The 21529-nt window shown below is 40.6% G+C and overlaps 2 protein-coding genes across 2 annotated transcripts; both read right to left on the reverse strand.

Moving 5' to 3' along the window:
* Positions 1–739: 739 nt before the first annotated feature.
* Positions 740–7758, reverse strand: lpl2a (lipoprotein lipase 2 a). The gene is made up of 10 exons (XM_088312626.1): positions 7405–7758; positions 6745–6941; positions 5134–5313; positions 4868–4979; positions 4547–4780; positions 3568–3810; positions 2568–2688; positions 2132–2350; positions 1923–2030; positions 740–1828 (listed from the first exon to the last, which is right to left on the reverse strand). Exons 1-10 carry the CDS (start codon positions 7502–7504, stop codon positions 1807–1809), a joined length of 1536 nt encoding a protein of 511 aa, XP_088168752.1. The 5' UTR covers positions 7505–7758; the 3' UTR covers positions 740–1806.
* A 4298-nt stretch (positions 7759–12056) lies between these two features.
* lpla (lipoprotein lipase a) lies at positions 12057–20928 on the reverse strand. The gene is made up of 10 exons (XM_088312478.1): positions 20698–20928; positions 19673–19899; positions 19145–19324; positions 18390–18501; positions 16797–17039; positions 15419–15661; positions 14875–14995; positions 14381–14563; positions 13531–13638; positions 12057–13169 (listed from the first exon to the last, which is right to left on the reverse strand). The coding sequence occupies exons 1-10, from the start codon at positions 20798–20800 to the stop codon at positions 13118–13120; spliced, it is 1572 nt and encodes a 523-aa protein (XP_088168604.1). The 5' UTR covers positions 20801–20928; the 3' UTR covers positions 12057–13117.
* Between the last annotated feature and the right edge of the window lie 601 nt (positions 20929–21529).

The following is a 21529-nucleotide window of genomic DNA, read 5'->3' on the forward strand; positions in this document are numbered from 1 at the left end:
TCAAAGATTTGTTCCTAAATAATTGCCAAAAACATGTGAGGGCTTACAACCATGTAGTACTGAATTGTTAGCATTTAACCGGCTTTCACCATTTCAGTTTTCCGGATTTTTTATTTTTTTTTGTGTAGCGTGATACACTTTGGCTTCTGGCATGAGTGCCCCGTCAGCCACTGTCTAGGAACTTGAGCACCTTTGTTCGCATCAGTTGTTATTTGGCTGAATTACTTTGTTACTAGGCCCATTTCTACTCAATTAGTGAGCAATTAGCTAGCTATTCCCACACGGGAAAAATCCATCTTCTCCGGATGCCACTGGCAGAACAGCCGTGTAGCATTATTTAAATCATTTATCATTTATCAAGTGAGCAGGCAAAAAAACAAAACAAAAACAATGAATATGAATATTGGCATTAAGGCTGTTTTTCTCATGCAGTACTTCCTAACTCAATTTATTACTCATTTGATTCTTTGTTGAGTAATTTCCACAATCATGATAGCCACCCAACAAATTAAAAAAAATTAAAAACTGGCTAATTGAAAAAAAAAAAAATTTTTATCAGCAGCTATAAAATATTTTGCATGTAACTATTAATGTATTAGTCCATCTTCATATTTTGTGGACTTGGGTCAGCTTGACAACTAGCAGTTGTGTCGCCGGTGCAAGGACAGTCACAGATTACTTTCAAGTAAATTGACAGTTATTTCCACTTTTTTATCAAAAGCAAAAAAGGAAGACAATGTGACCTCTCACGTGTTTATTAAATATACACATCATAGCACCACATATTTACATTTATATACATGGAGAACAGACTAAATTTAACCCCAATGTGCGTTTTATTAGAAAATCCATTACTTCTTATTTACATTACATCCTGTCTGTACACGGTTTAAAAATACCCACCTCTGCAGTCAGTGCAAAAACGGAATTTGTGCATGTGTTATTGAGGTGGAAAATAAAGTCACAATGATTACAGTACCGATCTCTGAGGTGCATCACGCACAAATTATGTAGTCGTTGTTTCCATACACAAAGACAACCTCCATCCATTCAGCAACATTGCAATAAATTTAAATACACAGCAGACTGTCCGAAACCCTGCTAAATAAAAGATTATTATTGATTACCAATCATTTTTGCGCCACATTCACACACACACAAAAACAGCAACAACAAAGTAACCATATCAAAACAACATCAGGTGTTTGTTGAGGTACCAGCCGAGTAATGTTTCACAGCACGGAGGTGTAACTGAGTAGAAAGACGGCAGTAATGTCTGTTTGTTGTCATAACAACAATAAAGCAGCCATAAAAACACACGCACGGCAACAAAGCGCTTTGTTGAGCTTAAGGCACACTGATCCAGTCCCACAGTCACATGCGGTGCCGGGGGCCACAGTGGTGAATGCTTTGTTAGGTTACATACATATATGTCATACAGTACAGAAATACACTATTGCGTAAAACAACCTTTAAAGCAAAGCAAAAAAAACAAAAAAACAACAACAACAAGCACTCCCTGTCTCTTTGGGAAGGTAACATTAGGCTTTAAGAAACGATGGTAACGTTTACATGGACTTTAAAAAAAAAACTTGATAACTGACTGTGAGTGTCGACTCTTTAGGCACTAATGATACACCAATGAATTAACTAAAAAAAACAACAATTAGTTTGCAGCATTAACATGTATGATGATTTAACATAAGTCAGTGCGGGACTTTTTTTTGTATCACGAGACATCAAATAAATTATTTACTAAGTGCTGAAAAGGACACGAGAGTAGTGAAGGTTCTTTTCTCTGCAGGGTCAGTGGGCCTCCAAGGTAATTCTACAGATAAAGATGTTTTTTTTTTTTTTATCGACAAAGCCTTGACAAAGAGATTATTTTGTGGCGATAAAGCAGGTGGAAGAAGTTTATTTACCTTTTGGAAGTGTGTTTCAGATTGCTTCGCCATTTGTCCTTGCATTTGACAAAGGTAAGCTCCTGCGTTAATTTGGAAGAATCGGGATCTTTTACACAAAACACAACCCTGGAAAAAAAAATTAAAAAAACATCACAGTCTGTTATCATTAACTCCTCACTTTTTCAACCCCAAAGCAGAATATCCCGACATTTTTTCCACCGACTTACTTTTGCTGCGTCTCTCCAGCCCGGATGCGAATTTTGTGCACCTCCATGTTGGCGCCGTCGGAGTCGCCAGACCACCACGAAGAGACCATCTTCAGCATACTGGAGGCCGACCAGCCGTTTGACTCCTCCCACTTGAATTTCAACATCAACAGCTCGCCGATGTTCTTTTCGGTCACCAGCAGGAAGGAATGTGTCCTATTTGTTGCAATTTTCTCCTTCCTGTGTCAATGTTTGACCAGAGTATGTCATAAACGTTCAACGTTACCCATGAAGCCAACACATCAAACACAAATAACGGTTTACAATCCTGCTAATCTTTGTGCTTCCTTCCTGTTCTGTTATTGTGCAGCCGAAACACAACGGCGTGTAGAACTGCTGATTTACAGTAAGTAATATCATTCTCTTACACGGAAGCTAGATTTTATAGCACACTCACAGTTTAAGCTGCAGATTGTCCGCCTCCCCGTTGGTTCCGAACAGCGAGACGGTCAGTGAGGGCTCCATCTCCGAGCGGTTCACTTTACTGGAGAAGTGGATCTTCAGCTGGTAGTGGTAAACTATACAAGGAGAACCAAAACCTCTTAAGAGACGCTTGACTCAGCATACTATTGCAGAACCCCCCCCTCCCCAAGTGACCCCTAGCACCCCCACCCCCTTTTTGTAAGAGTGATTATTTTAACGCAAGCTGATTGGAAGCCAAGGAAGTGCTTTGAGGCCATGCCATCGCATCCACGGCAGACTTCTTGGTTAGCTTCTTTGAAAAATCCAAAGAGCAGTGAATTGAGCAGCATCGTACCAAGAAATGCCAACATTGGCTGTTTTGCCAAAGAGCCCCGAGCCATTTTCACACTGCATTCCAGGCTAATTGGCGCATTAGTGGCTAAAACAGTCGAGCTGGGGTTGCCTTTGCCTTTCAGACAGAAATGGCCAAAGCGGGACATCGCCGTGTGCGCATTCACACACACCAGTGGCGATGTCAGCTATCTTGTTATTCGTTGCCAGATGTCTCAAAAATGATAAATGATATGACAACAATGTTACTGCGGGTTCAATGAAAAGTTAGTTGTTGTCTTTTTTTTTTTTTTTTTTATAAGTGGGGAGGAAAGTGCCATTTTTAATTTGAACTCACTGACCGGCCATCACTATTAACAAAGTCAGCAATAAATAAATTTAATTCACGGGCTCCCAAAATATGTTGTTATGTATCACTTTTTTATTATTGAATATACTGTATTTTTATGACTTGGCGACATGCAGCTTTGTGTATCGATAGATTTAATTCAAATATCTGACTGAGGGATGCCTAAATGCAATATCACATCTATGCAGAGTGAAAGCGTGCAAATACCTGAACCACTTCTTATGTCTCTTTTGCAGCTATGTTTTTTGCAGGAGCTCAATGCTGTAACAATGCTGTCGGGTCGCAAAGCACTAACCTCTGAAGGGCATGCTGGCTCTGGTCTTGGTATACATCTGAACGTTGCGCGCTTTGCGGACCTTGCTGATGTCGTAGCCCACCGTGTTGCAGCGGCTCTTGCGGCAGCTCAGGCACATGCCGCGATCGAACCTGTCGTTGCTGCCGCAGCGATAGGCCTTGGCCGCCTCCCGCTCGTTCAGCAGAGAGTCGATGAAGAGGTGGATAGAGCGCTCGTGCTCGCACTTGACCGCATCGGCGATGGCTGTGGAAGAAACAACACATTGAAAACTGATTTTTAAAAAAAAAGGCAAAGGGTTACATTTATACTCATCTACTGCGGAAACTAGAGCGTGAGCCAAGATGCAGAGTGCCACTATCTACAAAGACTCATTTGGGCCCCTCTGCTCCTGTTCAGCTTGCTGTGAATGGGGTCATTGTGTGAGTGGCAGTAACAATGTCCGCCACTAAGACCGATTAGTGACAAGCAATGCGCAGCCAAGCTGCTGGACTGTTTTTGTTTGGACTAATAGCACATGTGATGCCTTGTTGGACACTGAGACTGCCTCAAGTTTCCGTGCACACGAATGCAACATGTCAAATTACCTACAGGGGCTCCTCATGCCGATGGTTCCGATGTGCCCCAAATTCAACTCTAATCAGAACCAAAGCTGGGTTGTAACGAGCTTCATTTAACCTGTTAGAGTTTTGGGTTCACTTGAGTATTTTAGTTCAGAAGAAATTCTACGTTTATTTTGTTACATGGAGCTCGCAACTTTTATTTTTATTTCGCGATTATTGCTTGTGCAATGTATTTGTTATGTAATACATATGTCTTTGAAATACCACAGTATTTAGAAAATAAAACTCTTTTTTTTTTTCAAGTTCGGCGGGCCGGATTAAAACGTCTAACGGGCCGCATGTGGCCCCCGGGCCATAGCTTGCCCACCTCAGCCTTATGAGATTAGACAAAAAAAATACTTACAAATTGTATTTCTTACCAAATATCCCAAAGTTGGCAATCTTCTCCAGAGCCCCTCTCAGGTTGCAGCCTGGCTGGAAGCTTCCTCCGTTGGGGTAGATGTCCACGTGGCCCACAGGCTGTTGGATGCCGATGCTGAGACCCAGAGAGCCTCGGGTGAAGGTGTGGAGGACGTCGACGAAGCCGGCGTCATCTGGGGAGAGGCGCCGGTGGGCGTGCTTACCCTCAAAGTCGGGCCCGGCCGGGTCCAAACCTGCAGACGTAGTCGGAAGGGCGTGTCAGCGCAGGCGTAAGCGACTTTAACGTGTTTGGAGGGCGCCATGTTCTTTTTGCCTTGTACCTGTTATTCTTCCAACTTTGTTAGTCGCATGGCTTCCAGCGAAGCCGGCCACGTGAGCACCGAGGCTGTAGCCAATCAGATGCAGGTTGTCAAGAGGAATATTGGTGGTTTCCTGTCAGACGGCCATAATTAAAAATATGCAAGTTGTGTTTTATTCACAGTTAGAGAATAGCCCAAAGTCAGCTGAGATGTGCTGTGAGATGTTTCACCCCAATGAGGATACGTGCTCTAGAAAAATGGATGGATGAATGGATGCTGGAACTGACCTCAATCCAGTCAATAAAGCGTGCCACCTCCTGCCCCACCGCCTTGGTGTTCTGGGCTGCGACCACATAGTGGTTCTGAGCCGTACTCAGCCAGTCCACTACGATGACGTTGGCCAGCAGCTCTCGTGCGTACAGCGCCGACACCAGCTTCGCCACCCAGCTTTCAAACATGCCACTCAACTGTTGATGGTAAAAACACAAAATGAGTGCAATGCGCTACATGTGGGCGACTTAGAGAAACTTATATTGTGATTTGATGGATTGTTAAATCATGATTAATAAACCTACTACCAAAACTCAACTTGAAATATAGTGAGTGGGTGCCATGCGCAATGGCACCTGTGGGTTCGCATTTTCACGGAATTAAAAAAAAATGAAAATGTCAACATTTTATCAAATGTTTTTGTTTTGGGGGATTTAGGGAGCTTCTTTTTCTCCATTTCGCCCTGTTAAGTGATTTTTGGGTAGCTTATTTTGCATTTCAATGGCCATCAATTGTGCACAGATTTTGTGAGACCAATCCTCCGCGGAAAGTGCCGGTCCACTTTAATCTGAACGAACAACCAGAAAATAAATTGGTATCCAAGTATATTAATAATATTTTTAAATAATAGCAATAAGATCCGATAGAAACACCAGCTGTTCCTGCTATGTGCTCCTTGGCCTCTTAGGGGCAGTGTGGTGCCGTGCACTCATGGCGATACATGCTTACATTAAATTAAAAAGAGTACAAGTCAATCGCAGGGCACACATAGACTCTCACGCTCATACCGACGGGCAATTTAGAGCGTCCAATCAACCTACCATGCATGTTTTTGGAATGTGGGATTAACCAGAGCACCCGCAGAAAAACATGCAAACACCATACAGGAGCCGGAATCGATCCCACAACCTCTGCACTGTGAGGCCATCGTGCTAACCAGTCGCACACCGTGCCACCAGACATTTTTATTTTTGATACTCCACAATTTAGCCAAACGCCATATACTGTAAAACTGGCCTCTTGATACTCCTCTGAGCAAAGTACTGGTGCAACAGTTAATCGATTCTAAAATTAACCGATAAATGTTTTTGATAATCGATTAATCGTTTACACACCTTGTTTCATTTAAAGCTGTCCAAATCATCAGGATTTCAGTCTCTTAATAAGAACAATTCTGAGAGTTCTGCAGTCCTCCATGAAAGCTTTGTGCTGAATGATGACATGTTACGGACTCAACCAGTAAAGGAATCATGACTAATATATGTTTGTGTGTTTTCTGCACTGTCAATTTCAATTCATGTGCTGTTTTTGAATAAGTGTCATACAATTCATCGATTGATCGATCCAATAATCGACTGATTGTTCTGCGCTCCTGTTTCCATGTGTAGCATCAGGCATCGTAATGAAGCCTAAGAACCTGTTCTTCTACGTAAGTAGAATTTTACCACTGGTTAAAAAGTACTTTGGAGTGCAATAATTGTTTTTATGGGGTAAGGGGTGGGTTGATGCAAACTTTAGCTTGCATTCTTTGCGGTGTGTGGAAGCGCTGAACGCACAAGTTGGTGCCCTAAGCAAATTTACAATTGGGAGACAAGCCCCAACCGGTGGAAGTATGTGGCGCGTCTCACCGTCCACCCATGAATGATGAGGAAGGTTTTAGCGGTGCTGTTGAAGGCGCAGGCTGCCAGCGAGTCGGCTTGGCCGGGAAAGATGTAGCACAGGTCGTCTTCCGGATGGGACGGTCTGCGCAGGGAGAATCTGGCCACCGTCTGATTGCTGTCATGCTTCTGCTCAAACAAGTCTTTGACGGGATCCAGGAAGTTACCTGTGTGGGGAGCAAAGTTTGGCATCAAATGTTTATTTTTGGGGTGGATGAGCTAATGCTTTGGCCGGCCAAGCTCGCCTCTTGTGGCCCCTTAAGACCTGATGGACTTCATGCTGACAGACTGAGCGCCATGGAAACCAGAAGCGGCTTCTATAAGTTTCTGAGGAGTCAGCTGACTCAATTGGGGGGAGGGTGTGTGTGTGTGTGTGTATGTGCGCACAGAGTGGGGGTGGGTACACAAGACCCTCGCATTTCTGAGGTTACAACATAAAAAACTTCCTGCACGAGTCACAGTAGCCCGACCGCATCACCATTCAACCCCGCGTTAACGTCCTTCAATTTTTTTTTTGCACTCCAATGACGTCAAATCATGTCACATACATGTCTAATAAGTTAGCATGTCTCAAGCTCACTTTTCATACGTAAATGTAGACTTGGGGTGGGGGCTCATTTGGTAACTCACCAAAAATAGAATCGCTGAGGTCCTGCTCCAAAGACGTCACATTGCGAACTGCTGCGTTCAACACCACCAAGCAAAGAAAGCCAACTCTCCAGGCTTTCATTGCTTTGACAGCTTTTTGTTGGCAGAAAGTGTCTTCAACCGCGTCGGGAGATGCAGAAGAGTTGATTCGATCCTAGTTGGTTTGTTGGCGAGTTTTTTTCAAATGGAGTAATCCCGTTTCGTGCGTCGTGTTGCGCGCAGTGCGCAAGCATGCGAACCACCTTGAACAGGGAGGGTAGGCGCGATTGCGCGATTGCGCGGTGTGCGTGTGCGTGTGCGTGTCGCTCTCTCGACTCTCGCGGGGAATCTCCGTGAGCGGAAGCTCCTTGAACGGAAGCGGTTGAAAGCAGAAGCAGTCGTATTTATTTTTCAACATAAGAAGAAGAATATGGAGTGACAACCGTTAAATTGCGTCCGCAAAAGTACGCAATATATAATATGAGCAAACTCGTCATGTTAGCAGGTGAATTAAAATACATAAAGGTATGGGGCTCACTCGCGTAATTATTTTTTTTCTTTTTTGTTGTGTCAGATTAGACATTGACAAGGAGTGTTATTTTGTGAAGGATTGCCCATTTGCTGCTAAATTATGGAAATACATTTAAATTAGATTTTTATTTTCCAAGAACCACATCACCCCCTTTCCAGTGAAAATTTATTATTTGACTTCAGCAACTATGCAAACAGTCAGGGAACAAAAACAATTCCAAAGTAGTAGAACATTTAGGAGCACACACTCTAAATCAAGTCGCTAAGTAAATATCGCTGTACTTGGTTCAAGAACCTCCACTTATCTATTCTACTAGGTCCACAACTTGCTCTCTTTGCTGATGCAATGTGGAGGTATTTTTATCTCTTAGAAATTTGGAGGCACAACAGTTTTGCCCGATCCAAGCGATATTCACTTTTCCGCTCAATTTCACTGTATTAATGATAAAAGACAGAACATTCCAGATGTAGGCTAAGGTTATTTGAACAGACTCCTTTTGACTGACATTAAAAAAATAACAAAAGCTAATTTATTATTCTTTCCTTAATATTACACATTACTGTAACTTAAAACCATAAATACATTTTAATATACAATTACATTTAACTATATTTTGCTATCAAAGACGACCAAATTCTAACTTGACGGGAACCTTTATTTTGAAACCTAAAAGAGATACTTCCGTTCGTCGAGAACCTCGTGAGCGTCGAGTCCGCGTCTTAAATAGAACCTGATTCGCCCCATTGGTTGTCAAGCTCAGGGCGGAGAATGGAAACATACCGTTGTTGTAAAGTCAATCATTACACTGGAGTGGAAGTGCAGTCACAGCTCAGTCAGCGACACCATGACAAATTGTGAAAGCATCTGAAACGCAGAATATTTACTACCTGTTTGGACTTCTCGGCCACCGTAGGCTGGGCTGTGCAAACTTTAGTTCAATCACCTTCCGGTCTTTTGCAAATCTTTTCCAAACAGTTTTGATCGCCTCATGCTTTGTGGTGGTCGGATTTCTCTCTTACAACGTGAGCTTAATTAAAGTTGTGGCACGCTAAGGAGATAACAGTGTGTCAGCGGTCTACGGCGGCCAAAACTGACATTCCAGAACACAAGCTGCGAGGCAAAACACAAGGGGCCCCTTGAAGACATCTGGGGCTCCTTTTTCCTCACATCGCCTGCGGTTGCCATGCTATCATAATGCCTCAAAAAAAGCCATTTGAGCTAAAAAGAAAAACAAATCAGAAAAAAATAACTTATTTTACTTTAGATATCAAATGTTTGTAAAAACGCCAGAGGAATATTGTTGCTAATTGTCAATATCCAGCACCTGCCATTGATTTTTTATGGTGTGTTGACATACTGCTCTAGTTTTATCTTTTTCCAAAGTACCAGAAGTACAGAACACAACGCCCACAAGAAAGGCCGGCACACCGGCTGCAGAGTGTGCGCGCTCACAACCGACATTGGATGCCAGCACAAAAAAAAGGGACAAACGAGGTAATGGCTGAAAAGATATCAGCATGTAGTGAGGCCGAACAACCAATTTGCAATTTGAGTCCCCTCCAGAGGTATTGGAACAGCATTTCAAAAGGACGATTTATTTTCAACAGTTTTTTGTGTGTCCTGTTTGTGCAGCTTCCATTTTTTTTAAACAATTAAAATCAATCAAACGATTGATTAAACAGAGATAGCGGGAGTTCTAATTCTCTGATTGGTAAGAAAAAGGAGACGACTGTCAGACATAATTCATTTTAAAGGCAGAGTTTAAAAAAAAAAAAGAAAAATGGACATTGTGAGGATAAATCGGACAAGACTTTTCGCGATTTTTGGGGCTTATCACCATGCAGGCATTGCGAGTATTGCATTTTGATTAGCCACGATTCTACAGTGTGACTTGCATGCAAATTTTTATTTGTGAACTGGGGACTGTGGTGCTGAGTGAACGTTCTCCCAATGTAAATACATTCATCAACAGGACTTGGGGTGGGTGTGTGGGGCTGTGCTGCTGAGAGAAGGCCCACGCCCGCCACTGTTATCTACCCAGGAATTTTCGATTGCGTTTAGCGCTCAATGTCAGATTTCTGCCTGAACGGAGACCAATAGCTGGATGGACGCTCGCATGTATTTGGCCTTCAATTCAGTGACATTACGCGTATTTTCACAATGCTGTATTCCTGATTCTCTGAGTGCAATCCACATTCAATATGTTCCCCATGAGCACTCGCTAACGTGTTGCTGCAGCTGTCCTGCTTTAATTCTTCTGTGAACTTGAACGTTTTTCCTCGAAAATCCGTGGCCTCCTTTGCTGTTCCCACCCTTGGAACGGATAAAAAAAAAAAGGGTGGGATCTCAAATGTAGCATGTTTGCACAGTGATGAAAAATATAACAGCATTCAGAAAAATATTTCCTCGTATCGCTTTGTTTATTTCTAGGAATGTTTCACCCATGACTCCTCCGACTACACTCAGTGGACACTACATTAGGTACCCAATCAAATGAGGTCATGAGCATAGTATGCACCTAATATTTTCTCCATTTAATATTTTGTTGTGAAGATATTTAAAATTCAAATTTAAAAAAAGTTTTTCCACTGACTGAGTCATGATGCTTATTGCACTTAATATTTTCTTGGTACATATCGCTATGTTCCTTATGTGTGTGGAAGATTTTTTATTTTTAGTTTTTAAGATATCAAATATATTTTAGTGACAAGTAGCAGGACTTGTAGATATTGCTCTTATTGGTACAGGAAGGGATATTACAGCCTTGGAATTTTAATTATAGTTAGGTTTTATTTCGTTTTGAGATTTGTAGTTTTAATAGGTTTTCAAGGTGGGTTTGTTAGTTTTTATTAATTTTAGTTGGTTTTAGTGTTAGTTTTCGTTTTTAAAAACAAGTGTTATACACGTGTTGAAGATTTAAAAAAAAGACCATGGCATTGTGGTACAGTGAAAATTCAACAAAAATATTTTTTCAAAACATTTTGATAAACAGTTTACGGTTTTAACAGTCCACAGACTTTGAATCACAATAAATGGCGTGCATAATGAATATAAGGAATGCATGCATGCTCCCTAATTATAATAAAGCTAGGATGCCTTGTTTGCTAAATTGCCAACTTCTAAAGTTGATTTATGGGTTGAATTCCCGTTGAGAAGTATGAAACTTTGCTCTACAGGGCAAAATTTTTTTAACAGACTTTATACATTTTTTCACGTATAAAGCAAAGAAGAAAAGCACTTTTTACCTCGGGTTGTGTTTCAGGTTGAGTTAAATGTTAAGAGCTGGTGTGCCATTCAAGCCAAAGCCACACACAAAATCGTCTCGGAGCAGCGACGTCATTTGCGTGCTCTTTTTTTATTGGCTGCTGCTTACATGTGTAGTTACTATGCGACAGACGTTGAGAAGACTACAACTCCCAGATGGCTGTTTTTTTTGTTTTTTTTTAAACATAAAACGTAGTTTCACTGAGTGTTCATCTTTTAGTTTTACGTTTTAGTTTTTATTTTATTTCATTAAAGAAAATGTTTTTTCAATTTTAGTTTAAGTTATTTTGTTCGTTTCCTTTTTTTAACTGTATATCACAAAAATGGTATTTGACCAGGGTTGTGTAGACTTTTTACATCCATTTTACTGTATGTTCAAATTATGTGAATATGTTTCCATTTAGCACTTCTGCAAGGCATCAGATGATGTTAGATTTTTTTCCCAGTCAATGTGACATATTAGTCTATATTTGTTTGGCTTTTTTTCATGTTTCTTGTTTCCCTATGTCTCTGTTAATTTCTTGTCTACGGATTAGATTTGTTTCTGTCTCTTCTCATCAGCCCGGTCCATTGTGTAAACCAATCAGCTGCCTCCAACCACTCGTGCCTTGTCCAGGTGTTCGTCACTGCCTCGTCGGTTTGCTTGTATTAACGTCTTTGTATTTTTGAACTTTTTTTTGTCTCGTATTGATCCTGCCACTCCACTACTTTTTATTTTGCCTTGTTGAGAATGATTTTTTTTTTTTGGTACTCCTTGCTTTCCTGCATTTGAGTCCTAACTCAAATGGATACCTAACAATATATCCACTGAAAGCAGCGTGAGCAGTCAAAATATCATCAATCAATCAATATCAAAATATCATTTTCTCCCTTTATTAAACCCCCTGGGCTATTTCTTGATACAGTGCATTGCAAATCAGTTGGTAAATGTGCTCAACAGCAGCCATGGAGACAAATTGAATCCCAGGTTCATACAGCTGGCACGTTAAAGAATAAATCAGAGCGGCTTTTAATAAAAATACAGACAACGGAAGCATGACAAAATATATTACAACTTAATATACAAATATATAATTGTACATTCAATAAATACATTAAGGTGTATTCTTGAGATATATTCTGTCGATGGTGTGGGGAGGTCCATCACAAACTCCAGCAGCTTGCGTGTGTATTTTTATTTCCAACAATCTTGTAACATGTGTGGCCTTTGAAAGTAAGGCTGCAATCTCAAACTGGGCATAATTCATTTTTTTTTTTTTTTAAATGTCTGCCCGGCTGTAGACGAAAGAGTTTAAAGTGACCTGTGATACAATTACCAAAACATAATCCAATCAAATGAACATAATTCAGAATTCCAAATATAAAACGCAGATTTCTGTTTTTTTTTTTTATATATATAAAAATGGTATTTACAAGACCAATGTGATTCAGCAGACAGTCAATAACTCTTTGGTCCCTGTCGATTGTTGGCAGTTAGTAGTTAGGCAAAGGGACAAAAAAAAAGAAAGAAACTAATAATAATAAATCAGCGTTTTGCATTTGTAAGACAAACACTCCAAAAATGTGCCTAAATCACACCTGTCACAATGAACCACTCTCATGAGCATTAATCCAAAGTTCATACAGGCACAGAAAGTGTGTATAAACAACATACAATAAGCAGAGACAAATGATTGAAAAGAGAACGTGTACAAATGTGAGCACATCATCATCCGTGCAACATTTCTTATCTCCAAAGGTTCAGAGTCATCTTGTAAAGAGTAAGTGTGTGCTTTGATTGTCGCTTCATAGGAAGTGTTGTGCTTTTGTCCTTCTTTGGCTGTGCACGTTCATCTTGATGTTGTGCAGAACGACGAAGATGATGATGATGATGATGATGATGATGATGTAGCTCGTGTGTGAGTGTGTTCAACTGCATCTTCAAGCATCATTCTGACCAAACTGACTCCCCTGCATCTTCAACTTGTGCCTCCTGCAGAAAGAAGACACGTTCAAAACTTCACACTTGGCCTTTTCGAGCGGTGTGCCAAAGAATGACGGCAGTATGGATGTTTTCTCACTTCGGATTATGGATGGGCATGCTCGTTGATGATTTTATCGTTAAGACTGTTGTCAATTGTGTTAGTTTGCTGGCTAAAGTACAACATGACAGCAAGATTCTAAACTGGTGAGAATGTCAGTGTGAATGTTTATCTATTTGAGCACTGCGATTGGCTAGCAACCCGGCGCATGTTTGCAAATGGTTAGACAGAGAGACAATTACAATAAATTACCATGATAAAAAAAATTACAGGTTGGAAAAAATATACAAAAATAAGGCACGTGTCTCTTACAATTTCTCTATGCGACTCATGGAATCTTCTTTGGTCTTGACAAACACTGCAGCTTCGCCTCCTCTGACCAGGTCAGTGAACTTGGTTTCCTTTGCAACGAAGATCACCCTGAAGATCACAATGATAACAATAATCAGAATGAAATCTGCAAGCGGCAATGAATGGACCCTCACATCCCATTTTCATGGCCAATCTTCAAAACAATTTTCAAACTTTGATATCATGCTACATTTACAGTACACGGAGGCAAGTGAAGCGATTGAAGAAAAAAAAAAGAAGAAAAAATAACCGTGGCTTTGCGTTGTAATATCACCATGCACCACTAGATGGCAGATTTTTTAGTTGCACTCCAGTTTTGGCTTGCGACCCAAGGCAAAAAAGTCGACCAAGTGACCGCTTGAAATATTGAGGCACAGCTTATATCTACTTTTTATGACATTGTTGTTTCATGGTGTTTGCAAAATGTTCTATATGTCTTGACCAGGTTTATAATAGTCTTGGAATTTTCATTATAGTTAGTTTTTATTTCGTTTTGACTTTGTTTGTTTTAATTTTTGGAGTTGAGTTGAGTAGAGCAAGTCTGTTCATTTTTATTATTATTATTTTTTTTTTTTTTACTGCTTCATTTTAATTTGCTCTTTATTAGTTTTAGTATGAGTTTTAGTTATTAAGAAACAGAGTGTTTGTTGAGTGCAAGAAAAAAAAGTTACTAAATTGTAACTTATTGTGTTCGAAAGTGAGATACAATTCTCAAATGACAGTGTGGACTTCCTACCTCTGGATGGACGTCCAATCCAGGACCAACATAAATACATTTACAATACATTGACATTTTCGTTAAGGGACTTACTTCGACTGGGTCTCCCCCGACTTGATTCGCAGCTTTCTGATGTAGAATTTGTTGTTGCCCAACCAGTCCGACCAGCTTAAGATGGCATCCTTCTCCCAAAGCAGCTTGACGATCATCAGGTCACCAATGTCCACGTCGGTGGTGATGAGGAAGGACAGCGTGCTGTTGCCGTTCATGACGGGCCTGTGGGCGGGCGGATTTGGGTGGTGAGCACTCGGATGTGGCCGACATCTTCTACTGCTTGATTGCTTAAATTAAGTAATATATCACTGATTTCATAAAAGACTTTTTCTCTTCATACATTGACTTTATTCTTTTATCATAATATTACATTCTATGTTTTTTTAATAAATATGAACATCGATATTATGGATTGATGATTCCAAATTAAGTCTTTGAAATCTTGACTGTGGCTAATTAAAGACCCCCCAAAAAAATCAAAAATGAATTTTCTTAATTAATGTAAATAATCAAGTGTAGCACAAAATACGTACAGGACAAAGGGGATGTCTTCTTTCTCTCCATGGGTTCCATACAGGGAAATTTTGACAGGCTGCTCATTGAACGTCAGGCTTTCCTTGCTGAACAGATGCATCTTGACTTGGTAGTGGAAAACTAAAAAGACATGCACGTTATACATTAGACGGAGTATATTTGAATGACTTCCTCCTCTTATGTCATTAAAAAAAAAAAAACTTTAATGCAACATTTCAATTCAACATTGGATAAGAACATGCTACTTGTAGTAGAATATTGAAATCAACTCTTTGCATGCATAGGTGCCGTCTGTCCTGTGCCACCTGCCGGTCGCTAAAATATCTGCTCATGTGAGTCTGAGTGTGAGCTGTGGTCGAAATCAGCTCCTGTGTAAGTGTGACGATTGTGTTTAAGTTTAACTGTTCTCCATACGTAAATAAATGACTTTTGATTTCTGATGTTTAGAAAGGATTCCAACGGTAAAAAAGTTCCACATAAAAGCCATTCTATTAAAAGCCATACCAAATATTTAACAGCGAGCACCACTTCTCTGTAGTTTACCTTTGTAGGGCATCATTTTCCGGGTCTTGAGGTACATCTTGACACTGCGTGTCATGCGGACCTTGTTGATGTTGTAGCCGATCTTGTTGCAGCGGTTCTTGCGGCAGCTGAGGCACAGGCCCTTGTTGAAAGCCTCGCGCGAGTTGCACCGGAAGGCCATGCTCTGTTGCTGCGTGTTGAGCAGCGAGTCGATGAACAGGTGGATGGAGCGCTCGTGGGAGCACTTGACCAGTTGCGCCATGTCTGCACATGTCACGCACACACACACACACACACACACACGTTATTACTAATGGCACAAAGCTACATTACATCTTGATGTGAGTCACTGCATGGTGCATTTGGGGACTTTTAAGACGTACAAAAATCCTTATATGGTTGCTGAGAAAAATTTTAGATTCGGAGAAAATGCAAAAATCTGCATTTTTTTCCTGTACACTCATGCTGTCAATAAAACATTACGTTTGCATGACAAAAGGAGCAACGTAGAGTCTGGGTTCTTATAGGAAATTACGGAGAGCCTTTGCTATATAAATGAATACCTTTCCCAAAACAAATAATCTGTAAGACATTTATTTTTAAGGTTAATGTAGTTATGTTGGTAATAAAATGTTTTTTGAATGAAGGGGAAAAAATGCAAACAAGAAAAATTGAACAGGCTTTTTAGTGTTACAATTTTTCGTGTTGCGAAGGATAGTGTTTCACTCCAGTCCTCTAGGTGGCGGTAACGTGAAAGTGAAAGTTAAACCCAGTGAACAGTCTAGAAAAAAAACCTTGGAAAAATTCTATTTCCACAAAAGTGGATAGTACACATTGAAAGCGAAAACATCTAACAACCTCCAGTCTGGTTCTTTAAATTTGGCGGAGGTAACAATAAAAAAAAAAAGCTTTTTCGCATGACTCGAAAATCCAATCCGATTTTGACTGCTCGTACTTTTTGTAAAAAATCCGACTAGACACCCGTGAGAACAGTTACCTCCAGATGATATCAGTCACTTTCTGCCGCGCTCGGTTAATACTGTACAGTCAAGGGAAGCAGTAAATCATCCAAAAAGCCTTTCATCTCTGCGCGAGCAAAAACAGGCCTGTTGGATCTCGTTACTCTAATTTTTTATGTTGAGCGACCAGAAGACAAACGTGTCTCAATTGATTTCTCGAAAGAGGCCAAAATGTCAGTGCCATAAAATGTATAGCCCAGCCGGCCTCCGTTGTTTTTATTGGAAGACCATCTAAGCAGCGCCTCATTGTATCTACAGCTGGAATCGAGCTTCAAGATGTAGATTTCGCACATTGCAAGTAAAAATGCAAAGAAGATTATGGTCCTAATCCAAAGCCAACATGCACGAGCGGGGAGTGGGGGGGGGAGGACTGTACATACTTTGCAAGCCTTTGATGCCCTCCTGCGCAATCCCCCTCAGTGTGTTTGGGATGTCGCAGCCCGGCTGGAAGGTGCCTCCGTTGGGGTAGATGTCGATGTGGCCCACGGGCTTCTGGATGCCGATGCTGCGGCCAGGCGAGCCTCGGGTGTTGGTGTGCAGGACGTCCACAAACTGGGCGTCGTCTCTGGATAGCGTGTTCTGGTCGTCGGCGTGCTCGAATGTGGGACCGGCGGGATCCAGTCCTGCGATGCAATACAATATAATGTCATGCGACGCCGTTACACAGACAACAATGGTTCAGTTGCTTTTGACCTGTTTTTTCTCGGCTGGAGAACCACTCAAGTGCAGAGAAATGGATATTCATGGTAAGCGGGTCAGAGGTTTTAAATCTGGATCAACTGGCAAATAAAGGATTGGGCCCACTGGCTGCCACTAATAGGGCATGTGCATACATTTACAGACTAGGAATGTTGTAGCCGACAGATTAGGTTTCACTGGTATGCAGCGTTAGCAAAATGATTGCTTCCAATCATGCGTTGCTAAAATGTCCCACTCTTCGTAAGTCACACCACCACGGTCGTTGTTGGAAAAATTGGCCTGCCCTTGTCAAAGATGCTCATGCTCAGCTTTGATTGACACGAGATGACAATGCGGGAAAAGCCACAATGACGAACATCATGTGCAAGCCGGTGATTTCCAAACTGTACGTGTAAATTGATTCCATTTTATTTAATTGTTTTGAAAATTATTATTTATTAAGAGTAATGTCTATTTTTTTTTCATCCATCTTTGGCAGCTAAATATAGCGTCAGGAAGAAAAATGAAATTACCACTAGAGGGCAAAAGCTATCTATTTTTTTTTTGTCTTGGTTCTAATTAGATCTAATACGATTGTGTTTTTAAACATTGTAATATTTGTGTTTGAACATGAAAAACATTTCTAACACAAAATAGATTAAAAAATACTGTATGTATTGTAGTGTCTTTATGTTAGCTATGCGCCTTCAAGAGGCGGGGCCTTGTGAGATGGCATGTGACATCAACAAGTGTGTGTGAGTGTCTAGGCGTGAGCTGCGGCTGACAGCAGCAACTGCATGAGTGAGTGCAATAGGTTTCCTTGTTCAGTAGTTCTCCCAGTTTTCAATAAACAGCTCAAAAGTGCATCATCCGCTATGGGTCGCCTTTCCCACAGTATCACAGGAAGTAAATATACTGTAACAACCCATTAAAAAAAAATAAAATAAAATAAAAAAAATAAACAGCGATTCTCAAAGTGTAGTATGCAGGCTCCCTCTAGTGGTGAGCCAAGAATCAAATGATTGGCATATGCAAAATGTTATGGTAGCGTAAACTTTTTAAAAAATCCTGTGCAGTATATTTGTTAAGTACAGCTCATTTGTTTACATTTGCATGAATCTGTTTTGTTTTAAAACATGCATTTACTTAAGCACAGTGTTAATGTTCGAAATGTGCATATTGCTACCGTGTTTTATGTGAATTATGAATAAATGTATTTCATTCTTGTACTTTAGGAATAAAAGCTGAGATGTTTTATTAACTTTAATAAGTAGCGCTGGACGTGGTGATCTTACCTGTGATCCTGCTGATCTTGTGGTCGGTGAGGTCCCCGGCAATCCCGGCCACGTGCGCCCCCAGACTGTAACCGATCAGGTGGATCTTGTCCCAGGGCAGCTGCAGCTCTTTCTGAACGAGTCACAACAACAACAACCATGCTGACTGATTTACACCTAACATAAACAAACGCTTACATGAGGATTACAAACTAATAATTGGCGGTACAAGGTACGAAAGGCCTTTATAAACCTTGCCGTTGTTTGGAATATAATCAGTGATTAAAGGAATTGAGCGCAGTGTCCAAAAAAACATAAACTTCCATTAAAAAGTCACGTAAAAGTAAGGTCAACACTTTTCAGAGATCGCTGGAACATTTTTGAAAACATATGCAACGCATAACTGAAGACTGATCCTTGTAAAGGAGGCTTGTAAAACGTCTTTGTAGGAAATCACAAGCAGTGGGATCAAATTTGAAAGCACACCATCATTATCTAATTGGTCACATGAGCATATTAATCCTTTGAAATACTTGAAACGGCAACACTTGTGCATTACTGGGATATTTTACAAATCTGTTAAACTCCACAAAGGTAATGTATTGTTTTTATCACCATTTGCTTGTTTGTTTGTTAGGTTAGGGATGACAGAAAAATGCACATTTAAACCAAATAGCCTCAATGCAAAAAATAAAAATAAATTCATAATAAAACAAATCAAACTACAATTAGGTGATTGCGTGTTCATCTCCAATTTAAAACACCGGCAGACTCACTTGGATCCAGGTAACAAACTTGGCCACGTCTCGGCCCACCAGCTTGGTGTAGGCAGCAGAGGTCGAGTAATGCTGGTTGGCGCGCGTCAGCCAGTCCACCACGATCACGTTGCCGTTGGGTACGCGCTCGTACAGGGCCGACACCAGTTTGGGCACCCAGCTCTCAAACATGCCTGTTACCTAAAGTACGTGGTATCAACACACATATGCACGAGTGAGGTCATAATCCCACTCAAACAAACAATTTTTTTTTTTTTTAAATTGAACCATTCTTGAGTTCTAAGTAGCATTTTGGTTCAACATTTTCTAACAACAGCAGTTGGCTGGCAACCAATCCAGGCTGTACTCCTCACACCCAAAGTCAGCTGGGAGAGGCTCCAGCTCATCCGTGACCCCGATGAGGATAAAATGGATGGCTCTCCTAACATACCTCATTAAACTGCAATCCATCCAGTCGGTTGGCCTTTCAAATAGAACCTCACCCCACATGCTGGGGTCAAAAGGTGTTCTTTGTGAATGTGCACGTACCGTCCAGCCGTGGATGATGACAAACGTCTGCGTCTGCGGATTGAACTCGCACTCGTGGATGGTTTCGGGCCTCCCGGCCACGATGTAGCACATGTCATCATCTGGAGTGTCGGCCGTGCGAAGGGAGAATTTGGATAAGATATCCGTGTAGACGGTGAGCCACTCGGTTGTGGTGGCGGGCGGGGAGGTGTAGGTGGAGTTTGGGGTGGGGGTGACGCTGCTGTTCGCTGTGGCAACACATATAAGAGGTCAAAGAGGAATAAAAATCCTGCACAGTGCATAAACAAAAAAAAAAAAAGTCCAATCCTAGTTTTTAGTCATTATTGCGCAAGTTTCCCACTTTTGCAAAACATCTCTTGCCATTGAATACATCCCAGTTGGGAATCTCCATCATTTTTGCATTTAGGTCTACAAGTAGGTTCACAAAACAAAGACTACGTCGCCCCCTTTTGCATTTAAAGCACACCTACCGCACAGAACAGCTTTAAATTAAAGAATTAAAAAATGACTATTTGAGATTTTATTATTGAAGTAATTTGAACAGAAATCCAATTTTCCAAATTGTGATCATTAATGAAAAGCTATTTTAGTAGGTTTTAAGTGAAAACATGTTATTACTTCAACCCATGCTTGCGTGTATTGGAAGCTATTTTCATACTTAAAATGGTTCACGAAATCCTATTATTGAAAAGCAATAATTATGTTAAATGGGAGTATGTGTGTGTGTGCGCGTATGTCGGGGGTTGCGCTCCCTTATGATTTTCTCTTTTTTTTTTTACATAAAAGGTCCCAGAAGCAGGCTTCTCTTGCATGCACCCCTCGTGTTGCCCGAGTTAGATGTTTCGCAGACCTGCAGGCGTCTACTTTCTACGTTTTAATGGGATTATTCTCGAGCAATTAACAGCCTTATCAAATTCATCAATCAATTAAGCATCAGATCAGATACGTCATTAATTACGCGGATGCAATTTTATGTTGGATGAAATAATGGCAATTTCAAAAGTACTGATTTTTGTCGCTCTTACCGAACACAGAGTTGGTGGTGAGTTCAGGGTCCGAACAAAAAGTGGAAAAGATTTTCCCCAAAAGTATCCAAGCAGTGAAAAAACTTATATTTTCTTTTCCCATATTATTACAACGTTGGTCCTGTGATGGGTCTTGAGTATTGTTGGAGGATCAATATTCAACTTACAAAAAAAGAAAAAAATTGAAATGTTGCAGCGCTTGAATACGAGCGGCCGCCGAATTTCTTTATGGTCTGTCACGATTAGCGCTCGAAGTCATCTTTAAGAGTAGCTCATTTGCATAGTACAACGTGATTGGATGTACGTTTAGGGGCGGGGTTTCCCCAAGGTTCCCTTTTCAAAGAGGGGTTGACCATTCAGTCAGTATGGAAAAACTTAGTTCTCCTGTCTCACATTTTTTTAATTACCCACATTCATATGACTTATTTGCATGAAATATAAGCAAGTGCTTTTCAATACATTCCACAAAAGTTAATTTATTTCAGTAGTTCATTTAAAAAAATGATACTCATACATATAAACAAGGCCAATTTCTATATATTTTTATTCTTTTAATTTCTCAATTAAAATAAATTACAATATAAAACGACAATTCCTCGAGACTAATGAACTTTTGTTACCCCTACATGCTAAAATTATGAAAAAATATAATGTGGAGTAGTTGGCTCTTTCTTTATATAACGTAGCTATACACTACTGAAATAACTAACACACACACACTTATATATATATATGCTAGGTTAAAATGCAACCAGTGTAACACAAACACACACAATAGTGTTAAACAACTCACACAAGTGTGCTTAATCTTTACTGTAAATTCTGCTTTAAG

Source organism: Idiotropiscis lumnitzeri, chromosome 13, assembly GCF_059441095.1.
Source record: "Idiotropiscis lumnitzeri isolate Australia: NSW breed Sydney's pygmy pipehorse chromosome 13, RoL_Ilum_1.0, whole genome shotgun sequence".
In the NCBI taxonomy this organism is placed as follows: Eukaryota; Metazoa; Chordata; class Actinopteri; order Syngnathiformes; family Syngnathidae; genus Idiotropiscis; species Idiotropiscis lumnitzeri.